The following is an 18,094-nucleotide window of genomic DNA, read 5'->3' as shown; positions in this document are numbered from 1 at the left end:
GACATTACAGTACATCCAAGTATCAAATCATTATGCCGTATACCTGAGACTATATAATAATGTATGTCAATTATACTCGATAATATATAAAAAAAAAAGAATATCCCTTGGGAGTAATATCCATAGTCATTCTTCCAGTGGCACTGTTGAAATGTGTAGGCTTTACTGCTATTCCTGTGAAGGTTAACATTGCTGTGCCATCCATTCCTTTTTGATTAGCTTTTGGGTCTGTTTACAGTTGGCAACTCCGCACTAGGCCAGGACACTCTCACATCCTCCTGTGACCTGATGTGAAGACATTTCATAGTGAATTAAAGAAATGACACAAAAGAAAGCTTTGCTGAAGGGGTTCTATACATATATATATAATATTTTATTTTAAAATGTCATTAAGCATGTACATTTCTTTAGCTTTTTCCAGGGAACACTGCACCTAAGTTTCAAAACACAAAATAGATCCCCACTACTAAACAGTTTTCGCTTGGGGGCTACAAAGTCCAGGTTTCACAATCACGAAGCGTAAAGGTACATGGTTCTGAAGCCATTTGCAGGCAGATTCCTCTCATTCACTGCACATGGGGTTTTTCTGGAAACCCAGACCTTATCATACATTCCTTACACACGATCCCCACTGTGGGCCTCCTTGGGCCTCCAGAAGAGACCAGGACGGTGGAGGCAAAACAGGAGGAAAGGAGTAACCTCAGGACTCCCAAACACAAAGGACTATGGAAGACTGGAAGAATGGAGGGCACGAGGTTCTCGTTCAAGTACACCACAGTAGAAAACACCACCAGACACACAGTCTAGTTTGGTCGATGTCTGCCTGGTCTCTACATGAACAAAACTTTAAGACACAAAGGAAAAATTAAAGCTATTTACACAGATGACGTCACGGAATAGAAAGTGCAGTACTCCCCAGACTGGCGCTCAGATCTGACAGAGAGCTGCCAGCGGCACTCAGGTAGTGTCTTCTGAAAAGCCCCAGTGCAGGCACAGTCACCCACACAGAACTAGTTTGCTCAGTAAGGTGGCTGATGGTGTGCAGGCTGCAAAACTGCAATTGTAAAGCCTCGAAAACCCAAGTTCCTAATGGATGCTTTTTACTTTTTTCTTAGATCTGGTAACTTTTTGGGTCAGCCTGGTGGTTCTTTGCATAGACAGTTACTCTCACTGCTTTCTCCAAGTGTCCCAGAAGCACTAACTTACTAAAAATAGAATCTCATAAAAGCTTAACAGATTCACTCTGAAAAGAGTGGAGCTGCTGCCACTAGGTCATTTAAGGAAAGGTTAGATCCTCAAACTGTGGTGGAAAGAAAACTGCTGACCCCTCATGGCCTTGTAAATCAAGTTGATTAGCAGATGAGAACAGAGGTGAAGGCAAGAGGAGAATCAGAATTTTAAAGATGTGGGTGGTTTTCTAAGTGTTTCCATGCTAGTCCTGTCGGTAAACCAAAACACCCTACCTGCATGGCCAAGGTCCAAGGCCCAATCTGGGTCCTGGGACCCTCATCCCTGCCCACCAACAGGTCTCAAAAAGTAAATGAATAACAAGAAAAATGAGAAGAGAACGAGCACACTTAACTTCACACAGCCCCAAGGAGGTAAGTTGCTGAAGATTAAAAAGTTAAGTACCCTAAATTTCCCAAAGCTGAATAATGTGGAGAAGAACTGAAACCCCCACTGTTTTTGGCTCCATCCTATTAGCCAGCTGATAGCTACTTGGCCTCACCTGATTGCCAGCTCTCCCTTCTTGCCCCAAGAACAGCAGCTATGTAAGCACAACCCCAGAGAACATCCCGGCGTCCTCTCTGACGGCTGGCACTGCTCTGCGTTCAGGTGTTCTGACAACAAAGGCTTGCTTGGATGTTACCTGGGAAAAGGCTGCAGTGTGGATGGAGTGGGAGTTTGCTCTCTTCAAGGAAGAGAGTGTCACCAAATATTCTAAAGGGCAGTGGCCAGCCCAACAATGAGATTTAGAAGTGAAAGAGTCTTTCATTAAACTAAGTGTCTGCACATACCCCAAGACAACCATAAAGACTTGACTAGGAAATCGAACGCTTTTTATTAAACAAGACTTCCTCTGAGGCTATGGTGGCAAGCAGATTTGGCTATAACTCAGATACACAAGATTTCAGAACCACATATAAATATGTTCTGCAGAATTTTGAGTGTGTTGCTTTTTGACCTTTCCAGAAACGCTCCAGGGGCCTACCTGTTATATAGACACAGTTACTGCTCTGGGGTAGGATGAAAAGGAGCCTGAGTAAAACATAAAGCCAAAACCCAGTAAGCTCAATTCACAGAGCAATATCAGTACCGGGCAGATTTTCTATGAGCATTAACAAATCATTTTCCCAACATTTGATTTACTCACCTCATTTGTGGTTTTCCTCCCATCCCCCAAACAGAACCATGGCTTCAGCTTGCTACTGAGATCTTTCCACCCAAGGGGGCTTGTGAAAAGAATTCCAAAATACCTTCCTAAATAAAACCAATAGTACTAAATGCTCCAGATTTTAGGATGAATTGAATAAGGGGGTTCTAGAGTTTTTCCTGAGAGAAGGTGCCTGCCTTGGTAGAAGGTGTTATGACATCTACATGTCTATACCTGACTCTCGCAGCTCAAATAAAACTGGAGAAACTCAAGATACAGCCTACCTAGAAGCCCAGGAAAGGAAAAAAATGAAAGGCAATGGAAACATGGGAAAGAAGTGACTGCTTCCTAAAGCTGGTGGCTCGGAGCCCTCCAAGGAAAACCCGCAGGCTTCCAGTTTGTATGTGGCTGTTGAGTCAGGCAGGCACAGAAACGGACCACGCTGCTGCAGGACACCTGCATGTTTCCCATAGTGTGACATTCTGCCAGAGAAGCAAACTGTTGACCACAGCCGTCTCCCCACAGATGCGTTTAGCGTAGCTAAGAGTTGCCGGAGGATGAGGGAAACTGTCAGATAAAGAGGACCCCTGATGAGGTTGTAGTCCAGGTCTTACCAGGCAACATTCTGGCAACCACCCAGTGGGTGAATTCCTTCAGTACTTCCCCTGCCAGACTGGGCACTGGTTCCACCCTGCAGGATGGACACAGACTGGGAAGGCTCCAGGCCATTCCTAAGAAAATATCTGTAATTCCAGGAATGCCAGTGATTAATGATCCCGGAGGAAAAGTTCCTGTCCTGTGGGGAAGGGATTCAAACAAACATGAGAACTGGAATTGGCTCTCCAGCGTTTGGGTGGAATCACACCAATGACTTTTTCTCTACTGAATGTTTTAATTACAAAAAGTTGTCAAGATGATCACCATACAGCGGAAGCTCTCCGAGAATACTTGGTAATTGGATATCACTTTACAAGGTCCCTCAGTTCAGAGAAGCAGTCTCAGAGATAGACGTGATTTCTAAAAATCTATTTGACCATCCCTCCTGGGACTGAAGCAGCAGGTAGATCTGTCCACTGCTTCTGCGGATGCTCCGTGAGGAACACTTAGAGGCGTGTGACAGTGGGAATAGGGGTCTCAGTGGTTGGGTGGCTGGGACATGATTCCATGGAGAAGGAGCAGGTGTACAGCATGAGAATGACCAGCCAACCCAATTTAAATTCTGTGTTATCCAACTCGGTCTGGGAGAGCCTTGTCCAAAGATGAGGAGGAGAGTAGGTCTGCTGTTCCCTGACAATCCGATACTTGTACGTTGTTTGGAGTGGGCTTGAGGACAGTCACAGCCCATGGAACCTGGACCCCAGAATGGAGAACCGGTCCTGAAATGAGGTACGGTGAACTGACTGATACAGGGACTCCCTACACATCTGTTAAACACTGCTTCACATGTGTCCTCATGGCACAGTGGGGGATGGGTTGGGAGTTGGAAGCAATCAATCCCAGCAATGAAAACTCAGATTCAGAAACAAACAGAAACCTCAAGCCACACAAGGGGCACCCTCGAAGACAACAGAGGAACCACTGGTCCAAAGAAATACCCAAATTTCACGAAAACACTGATTTAGTGAGAAAATTCAACTCGGGAACAAATCATTACACAACAAAGACCGCTCTCTGTGAGCCAGGGCAGAGCTCCAGATGGCTGCCTGGGTGGTGTGGGCCACAGGATATGGCGACAGCCAGGGTTGGACTTTGACACACAAATTCCTCGGCAAGGAGTCGGAAAGTCCCAGGCCTGTTCTATGGAAACAATTAAGATTCAAGGACTTAAAACACAAAAATCCCTGCCTCACCCCATCATTATTACCATGAAAGAATAGAGACAGAGACACACACAGATAGCATTCCCTGAAATAAACCTCAGGCTGACTAGAAGATGGACCTTCACACTTTCTGAGGCACGATCCCCAACTTTCAACGCAGCACTTGTAACCCGTAGAGAAATTGGCAGCTGGACCGGCTGAAGAGTCTCCTGCCAGTTACACCTGAAAGTGGCTGCCCCAGCACTCCAGATAAATAAATATGACGTGTGTGCAGAAAACAGGCGATGGCCACCTAGGAGGCCTGATAAAGGAACCAAAAGAAAGAATACTCAGTAGCAGCCTTTATGTTTTGCCTTTGCTGAGTATCCAAACCTGTTACTAAAGAGGAAACTGAAACCTAAGGATCCCCTTGAAGCACAGCCGGAGGCCTCCCGGGGACAAACTCCCCATCTGGGCTGGGAAGAGGTGGCATCATCTGGAACTCCTCTGGGGCACTTCCCAGCCCTGCCCTGCTGAGGCATCCAGCTTCCTTCCTTCTGATCTTCCGGTCCCCTGAGTCGTTTTCATGATAGTTTGTTCCCATGTATTAAAGGAATGACATATACGGAAATGTCGTCTCCTGAGCCCAGCCGGTCATTAGATATCCGCCATCCTCTGTCCTTCAGGACGCCACGGGCACGCATCACCAGGTCCTGAGCTGCCAGTGTGTACCTGTGCAGGGAGCAGGAAGGAGACCATCAGCGCAGCACCAGGAAAAGTCTGGGGTCATGCGAGGCTTGAAAGGAGGCATCACTACAGCTATCTAAACAGTTTTCAGATACCCTTAAAGTTTCAAAAAGCCTAGGTCTTTTTCTCCCCACATGTGGGATGCCTAATGTAAGTTATTGCTTAGATAGAGATGGACAAGACACAGGGTACATTAAACAACCTCCTAAATTTTTTCATTGCTTAGTCTTCTTTTGAGGTTTTGATGATGTTAAGGAGAGTCTCAGTTTGTGCTAGTGTATTAACACGGATCTGCTCAGGTTCAGGATTTTTCATGGCAGACAGTGTCTAGCTAAAAAAGTACATGGGAAAAATAATTAAGAGCTTTTATTTTTCAGTGTTTATTTTTAGGAAAAAGGATAGTGATTTTCTATTTATGGTAAACAACTTTTTAAAATAAATTTGTTTTTGCCCTGGCTGGTGGCTCAATTGGTTGGCGGGTCATCCCATACACCAAAAGGTTGTGGGTTCAATCCCTGGTCAGGGCACATAGGTAGGTTGTGGATTCAGTCCTGAGGCAACTGATCAATGTTTCTCTCTCATAACAATGTTTCTCTCGCTCTCTAAAATCAATAAACATATCCTCAGGTGAGGATTTAAGTAAATAAAACCCAGTGAACAAACTGAACTAACAAGCAAAACAGAAACAGAATCATAACGGAGAACAAATGAGAACTAGGGGTGGGGGAGATTAGGGGGTGAAGGGATTGAGCAAAAAGGAAAAAGGACTCATGGACATGGACAAGAGTGTGGTGATTATGGGGGAGTGAATGGTAATGGAAAAAATCCAATAAAGATTTAAATAAATAAATAAATATTTTTAAAAAGTGAGATGATTTAAAGAAAAATATTAATGATCTACATGTAACATACATAGTAAAAATGCAAAGGGTTTTATTGGTAAACTACTGATAAACCTGGTGCGGTAGCTGTCCCACCCACCCTTGTCTATGCTACACTGTCCCCCGACCAATGTGAGTACAGTGAGGGATGCACCAAAATTTGAAAATAAGTATCTATTGAGATTTAAACTGTAAACTTAAGCAAAAGAAGAACTGTGGTATAAGCTGATGGAAAATATTAACATCTAGGGAAAAACTCATGTGGGAGGTGATCTGGATGGGTGTGTGGGCCTAGGTTAGCCTCAAAGCAGGAAAAAAGTGAGACAAAACATTGGCAGGTGTCTATCGAAACACAGATCAGAGCAGAGAGAGCCTTAGCCGGCAGACTTCAAAGAAATTTAGTTTCCCTGGTAGAACTGCGGATGGATTACACTCTCAGTCCATGCCATTAAACATGATTCACCTTTATTCTGATGTCATGTTCACCAAATAACCTGTTTATGATCTGCCTCCCTGTGCAGACCTGCCCACAGGGAAAGAATGAGCTAATCATTTATACTTCAAGAATATGAGTCAGTTATATTTTTCTGTATAGATGTCAACTGGCATTTTGGTTTGCAGATCAATCTTGTAAGCTTGGTTAGGGTGAACCCAGCTCTGATAATGAATCTGTTCTTTCTATGTTAATTAAACTAGTTTCTGAATCTGAAAAGCTAAAAGCCAGACTCTGGTAAATCACCAAGATAATAAATGTCACACTGTAAGGAAGTCCCCTCGGAAGCCAGCCTCTGGGCCTTGAATAACAGACCATGCTGACATCACTAGTGTTCTTTCCCTGCTTGGAATGTCTTTGCCTTGCTTTCAGAATGGTGAGTTACAGTATTTACAACACCAGAAACTCTCCATTTCTTCATTTAAACCCCTGTGTGAATTTACCAATTCTCATGTTAAGAGAGGCTTACATCTAGCCCTATCGTTGCATTGTTTAAGACCAAGGTCTACAGAGAATGATCTCAGAATTATTAGTCTATGAACCTCAAGTCTACTTGTACAGACCAGAGAGCAGACAGAGGTGGCAAAGCAGAGGCCATTTTAGTTAATACACAAGACATGCTTTCTCTTCTGGAGGATAGGTATTAGGTGGGAAGGAGAGACCCCTTTTTCTACCAGTATGGAGGGAATTATCAGCTTAGAGAGGCAGAAATCTGTGACACTTGAGGGAAAATACAGCTAGCTAGCATTCTCTGAGGGTTCTTTTGTGGAGATCAGTAAATAAACAGAAAGGCCTCCAAAGAGGTCTTTGGCTAAGAGACAAATGCAGGTCCCTAAATTGACATACTGCCGTTCATTACTATATTCAAAAAGAGTTGCTCAGATGCTCACCCCAGGTTACTCTTGGTTTTATATTAAATTATATACAATTATATTGTATAACCACATAGGGAAAAGCTACCACAAATATCAGGGTGATGTTTATTACCCTGGTGACCGGCCAAGGTCTGGACCTTAGCCTTTCAAGTTCAGAAACTTGGCTGAGTCAATATCCTGAGTAGATTCATCTGTCAGGGCTGAGTACACCCTTAATCTAGTTTATGAGCAGACTAGACAGTAAATTATGGCAAATTATGGGAAAGACTGCTGACAATAAAAGATATTCAAAGATGTCAAAAAACAAAAGAATTCAAGATAGCTCCTGTGACGAATATAGAGGCTAACCAGGTCCTGCGGTTAAGGGTGATACTGAGAGATCAAGGTTAAATCATGTCTAACTGGTTTTATTTAAGTCATGAAAGAGTATCACTTGTAGTTGAAGGCAATAGACCACCCTGATATTGCAATTGCTGCTGACTGGGGTACTGTAAAAATGGTCAGAACTAGCTTTGGTGTTTTAAAAGGCAGCATTAGGTCACCTAGAAAAGATGGTTACTCAGGAAACTAACTCATTTCCCTGAGGGCTCTAGATAATTAAGGTTTTATACTTAAAAATGGCCATTGCCAATTCTGAGATAACTTCCCTTGAGCCTGCATTTCTCTTCACCATCCATTCTGTCTTCCCTCCAGTGTTGAACTTCTTGAGAGAAAGAAATCCATTTTGCTGCCTTGATTTCTTCCCATTTTCTTCCTTAATCTCTTACCAGTAGGCCCAACACCCAATTAGTTTGTTCTCTTGAAGCTTCATCTAAAGGCTTCTTCACAATACTCATGCTGCTCACCCTTTCTCCAGCACAGAGACTGCTGGCCAGCTACTTTCCTTGAAGTCTCCTGCCTTTTCTTCTTGAGTCTCCTTCTCTTCAGCACTTCCACGCCATCACACACTTCAAGTCCTCTTCCTGTGTCTGGGCTTCCGTGACACATGACTCAAGTTCTTCCGATGCCTCTTTCTAATTTACTTTGTAGTCCCCAATTAAGACTTAGGAAGAAGTCAATAAATGTTAACTTATTTTCACGTCTAAAGTGGGCCTTCCCCATCTATCATCTTTAGTTAATGGTGTCTCCAGTCTCTTAGGCAAGAAACATAGTCATCTTTAATGCTACCTCTTGCCCTGATATTTTCCAATGATAAAATCCACAAGACAAAGTAGGATTTCTAAACTTTTTATTATTTTAAGTATATTTCACTAGTGGTACCTGGCTAATTAAAGTTAATCTTATAACAATTGAGATGTATGTTGTCTGTTCTGCCATTGTTCACACATACAGATAGACACACACTTATTTTGTGCTTTCTATGTATTATGTTTTCTTTTCCTTTATTCCTGCTTTCTGTTGGGTTGACAGCTTTCTTTAATACCTTTTCTTTCCTCTACTGGTTTAGAAGTGTTAGTTTACTATTTCTGTTCTTTTAGCAGTTATGCTTAAAATTTTAATGTGAGTTAATCAATGTTTATGTCCTCCTCCTAAAAATAAAGGAATCTTAGAATGCCTTCTTTCATCTTCCATGTTACTATCTATTTTAATTTCACCTTGTTTTTAAGACTATTAGCCATTATTATAATTTATAACTTATATAAATAAACCAACATACTAACTTCTTTGCTTTTTGAAGTTCATTCCTTCATTCTGGATTTTATTTTTTCTGCTAAAGCACATTTTTGGTAATTCTTTTAACAAGGGCTGTGACAGAGAAATTCACCCAGTCTTTGGACCACAAAACTCTTTATATTTGCCTTTAATCTTGGATGATAGTTTTATTGGTTATAGAATGCCAAATTGACCACTATTTTCCCTCAGCAGTTTGGAGGTAATATTCCATTTACATCTAACTTCTTTTCTTGAGAAGTCTTGTATAATGTCTTCATATATAAGTGTCTTTTCTCACTGATAGCTTATTAAATTGTTGTTTTTATTTTATTGTTGATGGTATGAAGTTCCATTAAGACATAACAATAAGATTTTATTTTTCTTTATCATAGTTGGATATTTGTTTTACTTCTTCAAACTGAGAAGGTATTTGATTCTGGAAAATCCTCAGCTGTGGATTTTTAAATATTTCTTCTCTATTTTTCATATTTTTTCCATAAGCTCTCTTTACCTTCTAAATTTCAGCTTTTCTGTTTTCCTTTTTTTGTCTGTGATACCTTTCAGTTCGCCTACTCCTGCTCTAGTAGTTTTCTATTCAATCCATTCAGTGAGTTGTTTTATTTCAATGTCATGTTTTTCATCATTGTGGATTTTTATTTTGTTCTTTGTGAAATCCACCTCTTACCTTCTGATTCTGACATGTTTCAAGTTTCTCTCAATCTGTTTTATTAGGTTTTGGGAGAGTACTGGAGGGAAGGCTCCATTATATCTAGTTATGCTTTTTCATGGTGGATTTGAAGGGAAGATAAAAACTTCTTTTCGATGGGGGTTAAACGCAGTAAATACCATGTGCCCTGGGTTATCTATGGAGACTTTAAAATTTGTGACACTATGGGGTTTTCCAGCCCTGGAACGTTCTGTTAATATCTTGGTGTAGGATATATTCATACCACAGGAGTGGCGTGAGGTTTCACTTCATACTTTTACTGTGTGTTGGGCCTACCTAGCCACTTCCCTCTCCTTTTAGAACTCCAATTTCATCAATTCAATTTTAGAATTTCATCAGTGTCTAGCCATCAGCCAGGTACCCATGTACTCCAGGGAAGGCCAACTTCAATGTAAGTGGGAAGCTTAGGGAGAATCCGTAGGCCCTCTTCCTCCGGCACTGTTGCCAGGAGCTCGGACGCCTCCACAAGACTTCCCTTTGCCAGGTTGCTCTAATGAGCAGTGTGCAGGGATAACTGAAGGGACAGATTAGATGCTACATTCAAAAACTTAATGCTACAACTGAAGTGAAGCCCAGTTTCTTGACATTTACTTCTTACTACAGGAGACCCAAGTATTAAATATTAAAGGCAGAAACAGCTTTCTGGAAAAATGAGACTGCTAGCAGGGAGTTTTCCTTATAAATTGATCAGCTCAATACCACCCCAGGAACCCAGCTCTTGGGAGGTTTTTGGCCCTGGCCCCAGTGTTCAGCCAGGCTGGTTAGAGCTCACTAGCACTCATATTCCAGGGCCAAGTTGCTCCAGGCATGAAACCATTAGAAAGCTTGCTTTATGTCAAGGCTGGTACAAGAAGAAACAACTTCCTCTGGAGGAAAGGAACAGCTTCTCCTCTCTTCCACTTTGTTCTCAAATTTCTGTCTGACAAGGGTGGCCTGGTTTGGTGACAGTGAAAGGTTAATGTGGTAGCAAAATAAGAGGACTCTACATTTGGTACTGAGGCTAAACAGGCTGTACATGTGCCGTAGACTGAGGGAGTGGCAGGAGATCTGAGTCAAAACACACAGGAGAGTAGCAAAGGAGAAGACAGTGCTGCCGAGGGCAGTGAAAGGGAAGTGGGTTTCATGATACATCGGCCAGGACTCTGAGGCAGGCTAAGGAGCCCGTGATTCTGGAAGCTGGGTGTGGAATAGCACAGGGCCGTTACTGAGTGCCTGATTCAGAGTGCCAGTCGGACCACATTGGGGAAATGCTGGAGTGGTTTGAAGTACTCCCTCTCTCCTAATGAAGAGTCTCCCTGGGAAACAAATTTTGTGTTTTGGGAACATTTTTCTTCTCCAGCTGAAGCTTTCAATATTGATCAGCAAAGCTCTGCTGAAAGAAATGGCTGCCGGGGAGGGATCCGACTTGGCACACTTCTCAGGGCTTGGCTCGCGCCTCCCTGAGCTCCGAGAGGGGGGAGCAAAGAAAGGCCAGCGAGGAAGGGAAGGAAAACAGAAAAGGAAGAGGGGCTGAAGAACTGTGGGAGGGCCAGAAGCTCCTTTCACAACCACGGCCTCTAATGTCAGGGTGGAAGGAGACTGATAAATCCTCGATTGTCTCTGCTGTCCCTGCCACTTCTGTGGCCGTTCTTAATTCTTTCACCTCCTCTGTGGGGCACAGAAAGAGCTCAGGGGGTGGGCGTGGGTTGCCTGGGGTCCAATCCTGGCTTTACCCCAGCTCAGATGGGTGGCTCTGGAAAAATCCCTCAGCCTCTTAGAGCCCCTCTTTTTATTCTTGGTAAGTCTGGAATAATGATAGTGCAGACCTCACACGGTCCTGCCAGGAGTGGAGGAGGTCTTTCCATACAGCATTCAGCACAGTGCCTGGCACTTGCTCAGGGGTCAAGAAAGGTGAACTCTCATTCTCCTCATTAGACATAAAATGGCTTTCTCCTCTGCACAGAGTTTTGCATTAAGTCATCCACCTCTTGTAGAATCTTGTTTCCCACCAGTCCACATCTGAATCAGCACTGGATTGTCATAAATAAGTCAATTTCCGGCCTCAGGCTGAAATTGCCTTAAAGTCTTCAATAGTTCTAGCTGGGTGGGAACTTCTACTTGCCATTTGGATGGTACAGGCAGGGTCTCACAAGAGGGAGGGTAGGTGGCAGGAACTGGGGGATTAATGGGTTCCAAATATTTGCATATAAAAGGCAGCCTCCATCTGCTGATGCCCCGAAGTAATAGTGTGTGATGGGAAGAGGAGGAGGAATCCTCTTTGCATTCTGAGCAGGCCTGTTAGTTTTAAGAGGTAGAAAAGCTCTCCCAAGCTTCGGAACACTGGCAGGGATCTACGGTGACTGGGTGGGCGGGGGTGGGAGGTGACTTGGAGAGGGCTCTTTGTTGTGCTCAGTCCCTGGCAACTCACTCGTCCTGGGGGACGCCTGTCTTAGGCTCACTGCTGGGAGCTGAGCCACACACATGTCCTTGCCCAGCTCTGAAGGCACTCGTGTCAGCCTCTGCCCCTGCCCAAGGTGCAGGGACTCCATTAAGACGGAATATACTGACACACTGGAATAATGAGCTGCCGTCTGCAACCCTGTCGCTGCGTCCCTCAGAGGTTTGTGTGCCAGCAGGTACAACGTCACGGACAGGGGAGAGGTCCCCACCCCCACAGGAAAGGGCAAGAATGCCCACTAGGCATTGTCCACCTCTCTGCCCTTGGCACCAGCTCCCTGGTTTCTTAGCTTGTGCATGTTTGTTTTAGTTAGAATCCCAAACAGCAGCATTTCAATATGAGTGCTCATAACAGACCATTTCCTTCTCAGTCATCCCTGGCGAGCCCTTTAAAATGCCCTGATGTTCCCACTAAGTGGGCGCACAGCTGTGCTCCACAGCCGCGTGAACAGCACAGGGAAAGAAGGGCCTGGCGGAGTGCTGCGCTAAGGCTGCGGGAGCAGGGGCTCAGGCTGACTTCACAATTCCCAGGGATCTGAATATGCTAAACAATGAAAAAGAAACAAACGTGCAGATTTTATCTAGTTTTCAAACTCCAGATCAAACACAAATGATGTTTGGAAGACCTGTAGTTGATCGGTGGGGGTGGGGGCCTTCCTTTTTGCATTTGAGGCATAGTGTTTGAAAACCGTACAGTGCTGGCAGAAATCAGATCAGTTAACCCAAGGAATGATTTCATAAGAAGAACCATTGTCTTCTGCCAAAATAAATTTCATATTATCAAGTAATACAAACTAGTATTTGATACGTAGGTGAGTATCCTGCTGTCAGTGTTTGGTGGGTGTTTTACTATTAATTTTCCACTGATTACTCTCTTTGGTATCAAGGCACAGTTTTCTGAGCCTCGGATAGCGCGGACGTGAAGAACAGCATTCGGAACGTGACCATCGAGAAAGCTTTTCTCATTAGGGAAGTGCTCTCCAGAGTTTACAGTGTATTGGCACTTACAGACTTAATACCCCATAATAAGCCCCTCGAGTGTCATGGCAGGGGGACCAAGGGCCATTAGGTCCAAGTTACAGAGATGAGATTTACACAGACGGGTCTTGGGAAATAAAGGAATGGGCAGCAAAGCCTTGCAAAGTTTTGCCTGAGCATTTAGAATGTGAATCTGTTACTGTAAAGCAGTCAGTCAGAGTGCTAAGGAGTCTCTCCTTCGGCCAAGATGGCAGCAAGGGGAGGTTTTTTAATCATGCGAAAAGCTAGCAGGATAACTGTATAGAGAAAAAAGCCTTTCCCTTTCCTTCCATTAACAGATTGGGGGTGGGACCAGTGGAAGGCAGGCACATGTACCATAGAAGTCAAAATGGTACAGGGGTGGCAGTGCTGGACCAAAGAGACCCATTAATCTAGCCTGGGGGAAAGAGACTAGTTGGAAGGTGGACCCACCCAAAATACAAGAAAGATGGGGGAAATTGGTCATTCTGATAAAGTACCTGGTCTGTCCTAAGCACAACCTAATGTAATCCCAGGGCAACAAAGAAGCTCGCTCGCTCTCTCCCCCTCTCTCTCACGACCTACACTGGTATGGTGCACTCACCTGTTCTCCCCATCACTACCTGGCCTCCAGAAGGGAGCCCCTCTCTCTTCTGCCCACCTGGTGATGCATTCGCCAGTGGTTTGTGTGCTCTCTCGCCCAGTCGCCCAGGGGCATGCAACCATGCAGCCCTGGCAGCTGCATGGCCCATGGGCATGTGGGCTCCATGTGGACAGCAGCTGGGAACAAGCGAAGCTACCTGGATGGGTAGCTTAGTGGCTGCCTGCAGGTTCCAAAGGACTGGACTTTGAAATGGAGCAGGAGCTCTGGACACTGGCTTTTGTCTTGGCCTTGCTGAGGACGGCTGGTCTTTTTCCAGAGCAGAAAGAGGAGATGGTCTTTGAGACTGGGATCCACCATTTTCCCAGGTTGCATGGCACCTGAAAAAACTCTCCTTCTGCACCAGCATCTGCATCACAGGTTTGGCTTTTGTGGTGATAGGCAGCGGAACCTCCATGTTTTGTTCAGTCACAAATCAGTGCCACATTTTCATGTTTGGTTAACTCTTCTTTGGTCCTTGTTCCTCTTGGCTTTGCCCATGTCCTTTCCCTTTAGTAATAGTACTAATTTATTCACTTCTGACAAAACGTCAAGATTCTTCTTTGAGTGTTATGTACTTGCCTCCATTTTGAATATTCTTTTCAGGAGACTCACCCTCAAGCCTCTAGCCTAACAGAGGGGATGTGTTGCCTCAGAAAACAAGCCCTTCCAGGTCTTTCTCTAAGCACCCTCTACAAATTGTACAGGATCTTTAGGCCACAAAAGAAAATTGTACTGAAATTACAGAGAACTGCAGCCCAACCTCTGTGACTGCAGCAACCCCACTTCAGAATGTTAGCTTGGTATTATTTCCTAAGAATAGTTCATTTCATGACCCTCATTCACAGAACCGCCAACTCTGCCACACTTCAGGGCAAACTCCAATAAAAAGAAAAGAAAGAAAGAAAAAAAACACCATACTCACATTTTGGCTGGTCCACAATGCTTCTTTTTAAAATTTCCTAGTTCCTTTGTTAAGACAGTTCAAAACAGCAAAAGGACTTAATACACTGGGGTCAAGAAGATCATACCGCTAATTTTTACCCATCTCTGCCTGAGAGGATGGCATGAGGGTCAGAACCTCACAAACCTATCTTTATGCTAACCATCTCCTCTCTCGCCCCTCACTCTGGAGTGTGTTACATTTCTTACAGGAAATGATGTCATGAGAGGAAGACTATGCTGGCAGTTTGGTGAGAATGGCTGTTCCTAAGAGAAAAAGAAAAATAAAAAGCAAAGGAAAAAAAACCCTACATATAATATAAACAAAGCCAAACAATCGAAGAGCAAAAGCCAAAAGTCCTGACTGTCACAGGGGTAAGGCACTGCCTTTTCTGTCCTGCTGAAGTTTTAGACAAACCTGGGTGAACCTGGCAAAACTCAAAGTCAAACAGGCCCATTCAAAACCTCAAATGAAGAAACATTTTGTTGTTCTTCTCACTTGCTCTGTCGTCTCTCCTCTCTCAGGCTGCCCTTCCTGGAGGGAACATCTCTCCTTTCTCACTTTCTATCACACACCAGGCTGACCTCATGTGGCCGCCTCCTCGGGCTTGGACCCAGGAACTCTCCAGCCCCCAGCTCCCATGACTAAGGAGGCTACCCGTGGTCCTGGACTAGATTCAGGGAGAAATGAGTCCTTCTGGCTGAAGAAGGGCTCATACAGCCTCTGGAAGTGGGTCTTTCTTCATCACAGAAATTATGATTTAGGCTCAAATTTATTAGGATGACTGACTTCCACTCATGTGTCTATTTTGCATGACCAGAGAGAGCAGCTCCCCGTCAAGAGGGCACCGTCGGGCAACTTCCTGCCACCAGGGCTTCGGGACCGAGCCACGCAGGAGTCTAGTGCCCTCCTTTCAGGTCACACAGATGTGTGCAAACACGTCACACATGAAAGAGGACATCGTTTTATATAATTCCTAAGTTGTGCTTTTAAAACAAATTAAGTTTCTCTGACTTTCCAACATGGTTTAAATCACTAAGGAGCACATACAGGGAGAGAAACGACTCATATCTCATGTTTTTGCCGTCAGCTTTTACAGAATGTTTTCTGATTAGGGATACAGAATTGCATAAATTCTGTATCGTCATAGACTTCCTTTCCTACAAATAATGTTCATATTTATCTTGTGAGTTCATAAGGTCCAACGTGATCTGGCCTGCTCACCTCTCACACCGCAGCCACTGACACAGCCGTGCACTAGGTCAGCCAGACCGACTGCCGGGTTCTCTGAGTGCACCGTGTTCTCCCTCTCTGGTTCCACCTCACCCCGACATTTCCTGGCTTATCCGTATTCATCCGCTCATATCCTAATCTCCTTATGCTTCTGCAGCCCCCTCTGGACTTTAAATTCCAGAGGACAGGGACCAGGTTTGTTTTTCTTCAGATTCTTCCCCAGGGTCTAGCAGGCCTTGGCTTGTAAAAATAGGTCCTAACTATCTCCCCAATGAATGAACCTGAATGACAGTCTTTTGGCAAAGAAGAGTAACTTTGCCCCAAAGTTCTGACTGTCTTAAGATCTCAAAAAGCAACCAGTTTTTCTGACCTTCAGCCTGATATTCTGTGTGTTACCAATAAAACTGTGCTCCTTTTGTAGCTTTTCCTTTCAACTCTTTCATTTGTCTGATGCAAGATTCTTTCTCCAGCTTTGGTTTGCAGTTTTCCCTGAAAGGCACACTGAAGACCTTTTCGTTTTGGCCCATAGAGGTCCCTGTCTGTTCTATGGAGGTCACTGTGAGCCCTGCTGCAATGGTGACAGTTCTCACAAACCCAGCAGCCTGCACTGGCCTGGCATGCACCTGCCCAGTGACCACACTGCCCATAGGTCACCACTCCCTGGAGGGCAGATTTGTTGCCATGGAGAGGGACAGGCTGGTGAGCAAGATGGAGTCAGCTTGGAGAGATTAAAAAAAATAAAAAGTGTTGGGTGCCCTTTACTCATACCTGGCAGCTCGCTTTGCAAAGCTTTATAAAAATAATCACAAGACAGAAAATCAACATAAGAATGTTGCTAACAAGCAGGATATAAAACACAGATTAAAACTAAAAACTCAACAGGAGAAAATATATTCAAATTTAAATAAAAGAATCCTTAATTGCAGTATTGTTAATTCCTTTGCACCTGAGCAAAATTGTTATACCAAACAATTCGAGGAAGAGAGACAGTCTGACCTCACTTTTTTCCAAAGCAATTTTTGTTATTGTTGTGAAATATGTGTCACTTACAGAAATAGAAACAAACAACAATGAAACAATGACAATGGACACTCGGTGCTGACTAGCACGGCAGGCACTTCACCTGACACCCGTGTGTGAGACTGGTACTACTGGAACCCCCGTTTTACAAACGTAGAGTCTTAGGCACCGAAGGAATAAGAAACTTCCCTAAGGTCACAAGTGTAAAAGGAGCAGAACCAGAATCTGAGCTCAGGCAGGCTGACTACAGATTCCGTGCCCTTAACCACCAGACGACACTGCCTCTCAGTCTGCACGCAGACGATGTGTGGAACACATGTACAGTTTAAAGATGACACGAATCATCACACACCTGTCCTCCAGCTAAGGGACAGAACACTACCGTAAGTACCTAGAGGCTCACCGTGTGCCCCTCCTCAAGCACATATCCCCCTCTGCCACCTCTCCTTCCCAGGCAGCCACTGTCCTGAATTTTGGGTTAATTCTCTTGGGTTTTGTAAAGTTTTAATATCTATACTTCTAAATGACACATCGTTAGTTTTCTACTTCATGTATATAGAATCATAATATGTGTATTCTTCTGACTTGCTTATATATATACATATATTTTAAGATTTTATTTATTCATTTTTAGAGAGAAGGGAAGGGAGGGAGAAAGAGAGGGAGAGAAACATCAATGTGTGGTTGCCTCTCACGAGCCCCCTACTGGGGCCTGGGCCTGCAACCCAGGCATGTGCCCTGACTCGGAATCGAACCATGGACCCTTTGGTTCACAGGCCTGTGTTCAATCCACTGAGCTACACCAGCCAGGGAGAAATTTTATATTTTTTCTACACTGTCTTAATTCTTCTGATTTTGTCTAATATCTAGAAGGGTAAACCCATACAGAAACATTCACAAACCCTGTCACAAACATTCTTGGCACTTCGTTCTTCAGTGTACTTCTAGAATCTGCTTATGAAGCTCCTTCTGTGAAAACTCCATTGGAATTTTGGTTATAACTGTACTGACTCTATAGATCAATTTGGGGATAATATCTTTCAAATGTTCTTTGGTTATCCTCCTAGTCTCTTAATCTCATGTCACATTTTCCTTCTCTCTGTTTCTCTGAGCCATACTCTGGACTATTCAGATCTACTTCCCAGCTCACTATGTTCTCTTTGATTGTCTCTAATCCCTGTAATCCAGTGACCTTTTTAGTTCCTATTTTTATATTTTGCATCTCCAGAAGTTCCATTTCCTTATTTTGAAAGTGCAGATATTTTATAGTCTTTTAT

The 18,094-nt window shown here is 43.9% G+C and overlaps 1 protein-coding gene across 1 annotated transcript in view; it reads right to left on the bottom strand.

The window, feature by feature from the left end:
* Positions 1-341: 341 nt before the first annotated feature.
* Positions 342-18,094, bottom strand: part of PPM1H (protein phosphatase, Mg2+/Mn2+ dependent 1H) — a 236,520-nt gene continuing 218,767 nt past the window's right edge. The window contains exon 10 of the mRNA XM_045828954.1: positions 342-4,905. Within this exon, the coding sequence (XP_045684910.1) occupies positions 4,758-4,905 (148 nt within the window). The 3' untranslated portion in view covers positions 342-4,757. The remainder of the gene's footprint in view (positions 4,906-18,094) is intronic.

This window comes from Phyllostomus hastatus, unplaced genomic scaffold (assembly GCF_019186645.2).
Source record: "Phyllostomus hastatus isolate PE091 unplaced genomic scaffold, TTU_PhHast_1.1 phas_scaffold_93, whole genome shotgun sequence".
NCBI lineage: Eukaryota > Metazoa > Chordata > Mammalia > Chiroptera > Phyllostomidae > Phyllostomus > Phyllostomus hastatus.
Note: the sequence above shows the minus strand (reverse complement) of the source record. Positions and strands in the feature narration are given on the sequence as shown.